This window comes from Rhincodon typus, unplaced genomic scaffold, assembly GCF_021869965.1.
Source record: "Rhincodon typus isolate 14 unplaced genomic scaffold, sRhiTyp1.1 hic_rhity00006966, whole genome shotgun sequence".
Taxonomy (NCBI): Eukaryota; Metazoa; Chordata; class Chondrichthyes; order Orectolobiformes; family Rhincodontidae; genus Rhincodon; species Rhincodon typus.
In genome coordinates, this window is record NW_025972604.1 from 1 (window position 1) to 9,598 (window position 9,598).

Here is a 9,598-nt window from a genome sequence, read left to right on the forward strand (position 1 = left end):
TCCTTTTCTGATGAAGGGTCTAGGCCTGAAACGTCAGCCTCTCTGCTCCTATGATGCTGCTTGGCCTGCTGTGTTCATCCAGCCCTGCACCTTGTTGTCTCACCTCCAGGAAGAGCAGCTTCCAGGAAGGGAAACTGATCAGTTCATGGACCTATGTGATCACTGGATCTTTGTCACCATTGGTGAGTTTGCATGATGGAATTGAGCTCCATCCTGTGTTACTAAAGTTCAGTGTGATTTATGACCATTGGAATTGGGAGCCAAACTAAAACACAGGGAATTTCAAGAAACTTCCGACTGTAGTGTTCTGAGAGAGTTATCCCTGATGTGAATGTGCGTGTTAGTATAGTGAGCCAGCTGTCATGATTGTGACGACAGGTGAAGCTTTTCACTATTATGCTGCATTCGTCACTGTAAAATGCAAGTGACAATAAATCACTTAAATTCAAAATTAGAAGGAGTGAGAATGGGTAGAATCGGACCCTGCTTTGGTTGGGGATGTGAATTCTGGTGACGAATGTTTGACTAATACCATGGAGAATGTTTGTACTCTCTTATCTGGAGGATGACTATTCTGAGTATTGTCATGATTTCACTGGGAAGAACTGTGATCATGCCTCACTGTTCAACAACTCATCCCGAAATGTATAGAATCCCAATGATCTCACCATATGACCATTTTGTCTAACTGACTGTTATTCAAGACAAAAGTAATTCAGACCAAATTTTATCATTAACAAGAACTATTGTAACACACTGAACAAATGGCAGAGAAAAAGAAGAATTACTGATCTACTATTATATGACTTAAACTGTACCCCTTTAAGTTCTCCAAATACACACATCCACACACTCATTCAAAGTTAAGACAGACAAAAGACATACAGTTTAACAGAGACATTATGATTAGAAACAATTATAGATAGGGAAAACAAAGTTCCAAAGATAAAAAGTCATGATCTGAAGGGTGTGTGAAATTCTCTCACAATTACTTTTGATTTCAGCAATGATAACCTGCTGTTGACTGTAAGGCAATGTTTGTTCTTCACTTTATGTTTGATCCATGGACCTAGGTTTTTTTCTTTTTGGAATTCTCACTTTGAAGTCTTCTTGATTTATTTTATCTTTTCGCTCAACTGGGATAAAGAGAGTGAGATATATTCAATCAATCTGGGGACTGCCGACAGTCTTTCTTCAATTCCAGACTCTCGGTGCCATTCTGTCTTGATGTAACCTCCACTGTATTTCAAAAAGTAACATTGTCCTTCGCAGCTAAAACTGTACTCAAGAATTTTCCAAGTTGCAAAGCTGTCCGGGTATTTTATATGTAAACCAATCCCAACTTTCATTTCAGATTACATTCCAAAATGGAAATAATGTTGTCCCTTATAGAATGATGAGTGGGTGTTAAGTTTCTGAAGACCTGAGACACCTCAGCACATCATACCTCAACGTAATAACAGTGCTGTATGATCAACTTACCGTCATACAAGATGCATTTCAAAGTTTGGTGTCAGTCGAACATTGAGTTCTTTATGTCTATTTCAATGTAGCATTAGAGCTCTCACTGATTTTTCTTTTTATTTTATTCTTTTATCAATTTTGGTTTGGAGCTGGGAACTGTGAGCTATAGGTGACTTTTAGACTGTGGATAACTGCTTGTGTTAAAATAAAAATGAACTAACAAGCTTTTATTTATTCATGAGGGCAGACCTTGAAGTTCCTGATCAAAAGGTTTTGCAGCTGCTTCATCACTGAGGAAGATCATTATGTTAAAATAGTTAGAAGAAGTAGACTGTTAACAAGGTCAGTTCCTGGGAATTAGTTCCAGCAAGAATGGAAAAGGCCTTATGCTCAAGCAGATGGCAGATGTTGAATGGTAACTGGAATCTCATAGAGGAGATGCTGAATCTGTCAGGGACAGGACAGAGTTGGTTTTTGAACTGTGAATTCTGTGAAAAAGAAAAGTCACTGACTGTTGATAACAAGGCATGAAGATTTGAAAGCTCCCTGCCCAATCTATCATGAGCAGCTCTTGGAAGCTCAGAGAATAGAAAACCAAGTTCTAAATATTGCTGACTTTATCTGGGTGAACTGTAAATGTGGTTCTGATTGATTTCCGAAAATGCCAATCAAGAAGCCATCATTTATGCCTGTGGAACAATGCATCTTGAAAACCACTTAAGTAATATGGCCAATGTTGTTATTTTCTTTTATTTATCTCTTAACTGTGTTTTTTCTCCTGTCTGTCTTTTGTGTGAATGGGCCTGGAAACAAAGGTTTTTGGGTTTATAGAACAAAACAATTAGATTACTTTTTTGTTTCATTTTACTCTGCTAAAGTTACTATGTTCTTAATAAATTGCTAAGTCTTTTGTTAAAGATACAATCCAGTGACTTGAATTGATTATTTGCAGAATCTAGGATTGATTATTCAAAAGTATTTGTAGGAAACATTGGCATCAATCTTGAGGGTTTTGAAGGTTTTAACTTTACTGTGATTTGATTCAGCTATTTGTCTCTGTGTTGTAATAATAGATTTATAATGAACAATATATTTAGCAACTTGACCAAAATTCCAATACTTGTCAGCCCAGTATGTCCGTATTCACTGAAACATTCAGGATCCTACAGTAGGAATCCTGTACACAATATATTGGTCAATGTCACTGTGAGCTGGGATACTTTGTCCATCTTCTTCAGTTTTCTTCCCACTTCTAGTAGTGTATGAAACAAGGCATGTGCTGATGTCCACTCCATGGCTAAGATCCCTGGAACAGGGAACCAGCCTGTCACTAGAGGACAGAGCTTGAGGGACACCACTCTGCATCAAGCACAACCAATTAGGAGATTCCCACACTCTTACTTAAAGCAGGCATATTGGAAGGATTTACAGGTAGATATAACTTGTTTAACCATGTTTGAACAGACTGGTCCCTGTACCAAGCTTAAAATTAATGAAATGTCCATTGACATAAACAGTTTTTCAAATCGAGTTGTTTGAATCACAGTTTCCTTTTGGAATGCCTCAGGTATTTTTCCAATGGTGGTGATTCCATCACATCAACATCATTGTATGAGAAAGCAATTGGCCTCTTTGTTGCTCTGAAACTGTATCTTAACATCTGCCTATTATGTAAAAGTGGCCTTTCTTTAGTCATGGCTTATGCCTAAGGCTCTTTTTAGTCCACAACATTGACATCTTCTGTTCGGTCTCCTAATTGGGTTGGCTTGTCTGTGTGTCTTTAGAGTGTTCATACGTTATAAAGTGGATAAGTTCTGCTGCTCCTTTATGAAAAGGTTGATCTTCTCCTCTCAGATTTGTCTAAGTCTGCCTGGTTTATGCATCAAGCATAAATCAAATGACTTTCTCCAAACTGAAATATTCTTTTGACTATAATAGATATGAGAAAGATTCATCAATAATTTCAACAATACTATCTATTATGAATTCTAGTTTCAAAGCACCATAATCACAGTTTTCCACTAATCTGCAGACATCAGCAAAATTATGTATGGATTTCTTGGATACTGAACTCTTCTGGTAAATCTTGTACTTACAAGAATTTTGTTCCTTCTCGGATTCAAGTAATTGTCAAAAGCTTGTAAAACATCTTCAAATGTATCTGTGCCTTTTATGTTTTGATGATTTATCCTGTTATAAATCCTATTGAATACAATTATAAATTTACTTCTTCAATTTGGATTTAGTACATTCCTTTTTGATAGCAACTTGGCTTAGAAATTTTGACTATGGGTTCTGAAGAGGGGTCGCTTAATTTGAAATGTTCAATCTGCTTTCTCTCCACACATGCTGCCAGACCTGCTGAGTTTCTCCAGCATTTTCTGTTTATGTTTCAGACTTCCAGCGTCCACAGTTAGTTGTTGTTTTTAATCTCTTGGTCTTTTAAACTTTGTAGCTTTGTTCCATTATTTATCTTCCTTTAACGCTTTAAATTCTGCATTGAAGCAATGTTGCACTTCTGTTCTGCTTACTGGGGTCCCATGTTTTTGCATTCAAAATGTTGATTTCCTGCTTTCTGCAAGCAAAGTGGATGTTTCCTCACCTCTGTAGCCAAAAATAAGGTTTTCTGTGTTTTTCACAGGCAAAATCAATGATTTCCCATCTCACAAGGGTTAACAAGTAACGTATCTTAACCAGAAGATGCATTTGTTTGAACAAGATGTAATTTATATTACGTAACAACAGGTAGAAGTCATTATTGGCTAATAAATAAGTCATGATAAGTAAGTTTATCTGGAAACAATGATGACACTCATGTCTTCATCAGGATCTTAAGCTAAACTCCACTTTTCCTGACCTAAGACTGTATGATATTGAGATTGGGTGCAGCTTGATGCAGCCTCCAACATCAATCCTTTCAGAAGCACTACCTTACACAAGAGTATTATTCAACTGATCAAGACTCCAAGCCTTAATTGATTTATTTTAATAAAAGCTAACAAATCCTTTCCTTAAGAATTAATTTAACCCAGAAAGTGCAAGAAAGACGAAGAGTTCAGTGAAAAGTGCCCCCTTCACCTTATGCTCCTCTCTCCTTTGTTTATCCCTCCTGTGCATGTGCCGATCCCACCACTGCACATTATCACTGCCTTGAATTACTCTTCTGACCTGCTGTCAAACACATCCGAAGATACACATCCCACACTAATGTTGTCAGTTTGAAATCCTCTGAGGATGAAGAATGATATTCCCAAACTAGAAATCTCTGTCAAACATTTACCAGGGGAACTGAGACAGCAGCTGCAATAAATGAGGTTTTATTTATATGCTACAAGGACATTTAAATCTCCACCTGATCAGCATTTCACCATTCAGTTTCCCAGGCTTCAGGAAACTCATTGTTAATATTTGGAGCAATTTAAATTTTAAACGTGTGTAAAATGGCTACTGCTCTTAAATCTTTATTACATATGACATCAGAAATCACATAAATATGGTTAGGTACAGTGTGTAAAGGAATTTATTAAAACATTCCCCTTCCCATAACAGAAAGAAAAAATTTCTGCAATATCATTTGGAAGTTATTTTACAGACATTGTCCAGATATATTTTATATTTCACAGTCAAGTTTTGGGTATGCCTACACTTCAATTGCACATATAATCTTGAATGTGTTCAGGTATATAGTCCCAAGCAATATCTCAAACAAATAACATAATTAGCAAATGCTTTGCAGCAGACAGAATCAGTTTAAGAATTATGCATTGAAATGGCTTGAGGTCAAATTCGACCATCATTCTTTCTCATCAAAACAGGTACTGGTTGAAAAGCTTGCTGATAAAGCAATATCTAGTCTCTCTTTCCCAATCTGTGTACAGTGTTATTCAGTGTGTGTTAATTCTCTGGATACAAACACAACGGGTCGCCCTCACTGTATGGGGGATTGCTCCAAGTCCTGTGTCACTGACATCACACTGCAGGGTGGCTCCATTGTTGACATCATAATCCCTCAGCACTGGTGATGTCATCACTAGGTGTTTGATGGGAGTGAAAGCTGCTTCTTGTTTTGTGTCCCAGTCCCACTGAACACCCTGCACCATGAGACTGTGTACACCAGTACACATTCTGAGGACAAGCTGGGCAAAAATATGGACTGGTCATTCTTCTGTGGGCTCACTGATGTTCCAGAAGATCCATCAGTTATGTGAAAGCTTCATTACAGAACTCACACCAACGGGGATTTCTCTCCTCTGTCTGTTGGTGCAGAGGATACACTGACTGTACAAAAGACTTATTACAAACACCCGAAGAGTTTCTCCCGTGTGAACCAAGTGGTGTTCCAGATTGCCAAAAACATCAGGAAATGCTGATCACAAACCTCAAAGTTGAAGGGTCACTCCCCTGTGTGGATCCTTTGATGAAGCAAGAGTCTTGATGACCTTGAGAATGACTTATTGCACATATTACATCTGAATGGTCTCTCCCCTGTGTGAATGTGTTGGTGTGTGCGGAGGGTTGATGATCGTGAGAACGATTTGTCACACACCTCACATGTGAATGGTTTCTCTCCAGTGTGGATACGTTGGTGTACATGCAGGATTGACAACTGCGAGAATGATTTGGCACACATTTCACATCTGAATGGTTTCTCCCCTGTGTGAATCCTCTGATGTCGCAAGAGGTTTGATGACTCTGAGAATGATTTGTCACACACCTCACACTTGAATGGTTTCTTCTCTGTGTGGGTCCTCTGATGGAGTAGGAGGTTTGATGATCTCAAGAATGATTTGTTGCATACACTGCATGTGAATGTTTTTCCCCCTTTATGAATGTGTTGGTGCTTGCGGAGGGTTGATAATTGTGAAAATGACTTGTCACACAACTCACAGGTGAAGGGTTTCTCCCCTGTATGAATCCGTTGGTGTACACGGAGTGCTGATGATGATGAAAATGACTGGTCACACATCTCACATCTGAATGGTTTCTCGCCCGTGTGAATCCTCTGATGGAGCAGGAGTTTTGATGAGTTGGAGAATGATTTGTTGCACACTGTACACGTGAATGGCTTCTCCCCTGTGTGAATACGTTGGTGTATGTGGAAGTGTGATGACTGTGAGAATGATTTGTCACACACCTCACATGTGAATGGTTTCTCCCCTGTGTGAATACGTTGGTGTATGCGGAGGCTCGATGACTGTGAGAACGATTTGCCACACAACTCACACATAAATGGTTTCTCCCCCGTATGAATATGTTGATGTATGAGGAGGTGTGATGATTGCGAGAATGATTTGTCACATAACTTGCACAAGAAGGTTTTGTCCCTTGTGTGAATGCGTTGATGCACATGGAGGCTTGATGACTGCGAGAATGATTTCTCACACACCTCGCACCGAAATGGTTTCTCCCCTGTGTGGCTCCGTTGGTGTACAAGGAAGTGCGAGGACTGCGAGAATGATTTGTCACATACCTCACACCTGAATGGTTTCTCCATCATGTGAATGCATTGACTTGCACGGAGCTTATGATGTCTACGAGAATGTTTTGTCACAAACATCACAAGCAAATGGCTTCTCCCCAGTGTGAATGCATCAGTGAATCACGCTAATCATTATCTTTGAAAAGGCTCATTCCCACATCTCATGCTGGATTCCTTTCTCTGCTGTGTCGATGCCTTGTAAGTCACGAGACCTCATAAGTTGTGAATACTCCTCTTGAATGGCCTCTCTCCTATAGGGATGAGTCAGTGATTCGTGAAGCTCGGTGAGGGATTGAAGCTCTCACCACACTTAGAGCCCATTCACACTTCTTCCCAGTCTCACCCTGACTGATCACCACAGTCAACACTTCAGAAAGGTTGGTTCTGATGGAAGGCTCCACACCACTGACCAATTTCAGATCTGATGATGTGTGAAAGCTCCCTTGACCCAACCAATTTCCAGATGATAGTTTCACTGCCCAACCTTCTCTGTGTTGAGCAATGCTGTAAAGGGACTGGATATCTTCCCACAGTTGTGTAGTTGTTCCTTGGGTGATGGTCAGAATCTATCTGTGGTGTCTCTCTGTATTCTTTGGTGTAGTATGATGCAATCCTTCTGTAAAACAGGAAAAGGAAACATGATTTTGTCCAACACATTCTCCTCCTTTACTGACAGATCTGACTCCCCAATTTTTTCTTCTTTATAGAAACATAGAAATTGGTAGCAGGGGTAGGCCGTTTAGCTCATTTGGTCCAGTTCACCATTCAACATTATCATGCCTGACACTCTGTTTAACTGGTATGCATCTGCTTTCTCCTGATACCCTTGACATCTTTTCCCTCTAGAAATCTATCCATTTCTTTCTTAAATATATTCAGTGACGTATACATCTCTGGTTATAGATGCTCCTAGTAACACCAGCATTTAATGCCAATCCCTAATTGCCTTTGAGAAGTTGTGGTAAAATGCATTTTTGAATGTCTGTTGGTTAGGTACCTTCTTGAGTTTTGTTGGACCTTCACCATCCAGACGAAAGAAAGGGTATTCAATCACACTGCCTATTTGTGCTTTGTAGGCAGTGAATAGGGACTCGGGAGACAGGAGGTGAGATTTTCACCTCAAAATTCCCAGACCCTGACCTGCCCTTCAAGCCATAATATCTGTATGACTGGTCTAATTCAGTTTGTGATCAATGGTACCCCCCGAGATGTGATAGTTGGGGACTCAGCAATTGTATAGCCATTGAACATCTCTCAGTAATGGGGAGATAGTTCAACGTTCACAAGCATTTATGAGGCATCAAATGTTACTTGTGATTTGTCAGCCCAAGTTTGAGTGATGTCCAAACATGGACTGCTTCACTGTTTCAGAAGTCACAAATGGCACTGAACATTGTGCAATCATCAGAAAACTCACCATTTCAGTCCTTATAATAGTGGCAAGGTTACTAAAGCAACTGAAGATAGTTGGGATAACAAGGTGTAAAGCTGGATGAACACAGCAGGCCAAGCAGCATCAGAGGAGCAGGAAAGCTGACATTTCGGGTCGAGACCCTTCTTCAGAAGATGGTTGAGGTTAGGACACTTCCTGAAGAACTGCTACAGAGGTGTCCTGGGACTGAGATTATTAATCTTGAACAACTATCTTCCTATCTGCTGGGTATAACGCTAACCAGCCAAGAGCTTCCCCTCAGCAATTCTCAAGGACTCCAACAGAAATTGCTGGAGGAACACAGCAGGTCTGGCAGCATCTGTGGAGAGGATCCAGTGATCCTGCTTCAGAACTGTTCTGAAGAAGATTCATTAGACCCAAAACATTAACTCTGCTTTCTCTTTAGAGATGTTGCCAGACCTGCTGAGTTTCTCACCAGTTTCCATTTTTGTTTTAGATTTCCAGCATCCACAGTTCTTCATCCCAATGACTCTAGTTTTGCTCAGAAACCTTTGATACCACACTCAGTCAAATGCTGCCTTGATGTCAAGGGTAGTCACTCTCACCTTATCTCTGGAATTCAGCTCTTTTGTCCAGGTTTGGACAAAGGCTGTCATGAGGTCAGAAGCTGGCAGAGTCCAAGCAGAGCATCAGTGAGCAGATTATTAACAGTATTGTGGATGACTCTTTCCACCACTTCACTGATGATCGAGAATAGATTGTTGCGAAAGTAATTGGCCAGGTTGGATATTTCCTGTTTTTCAATCACAGGACAAATCTAGGCAATTTTCCACATTGCAGGATCAATGCCAATGTTGTTATTGTACTGGAACAGTTTAGCTATGGAGACAGCCAGTTCTAGAGCACAAGTCTTTAGAATTATTGTCAATGTTGTCAGGGCAGATTGCTGTTCTAGTCTCCAGTACCTTCAGCTGTTTCTTGCTATATCGTGTGGAGTGAATCGACTTGGCTGAAGACTGGCATCTGTGATTCTGGGACTTTTGGAGGACTCTGAGATATAACATAAACTCAGCACTTCAAGCTGTAGATAGATGCAGATGTTTCAGCTTAGTCTTTCGAATTCATGTACTGGGGTCCCCATCATAAAGTATAGGGATACTTATAGATCCTCCTTCAATGTTAGATCTCAGCTGCTGGTTGGACATCAATGTGCCCTGTCTTCTGCACACTGCTTCTGCTTTATGGTGTGCAAGTAAACCTGT

The 9,598-nt window shown here is 40.0% G+C and overlaps 1 protein-coding gene across 1 annotated transcript; it reads right to left on the reverse strand.

Moving 5' to 3' along the window:
• Nucleotides 1–4,815: 4,815 nt before the first annotated feature.
• Nucleotides 4,816–7,555, reverse strand: LOC125480983 (zinc finger protein 271-like). The gene has a single exon (XM_048594199.1). The coding sequence runs from the start codon at nucleotides 7,019–7,021 to the stop codon at nucleotides 5,858–5,860; it is 1,164 nt and encodes a 387-aa protein (XP_048450156.1). The 5' UTR covers nucleotides 7,022–7,555; the 3' UTR covers nucleotides 4,816–5,857.
• Between the last annotated feature and the right edge of the window lie 2,043 nt (nucleotides 7,556–9,598).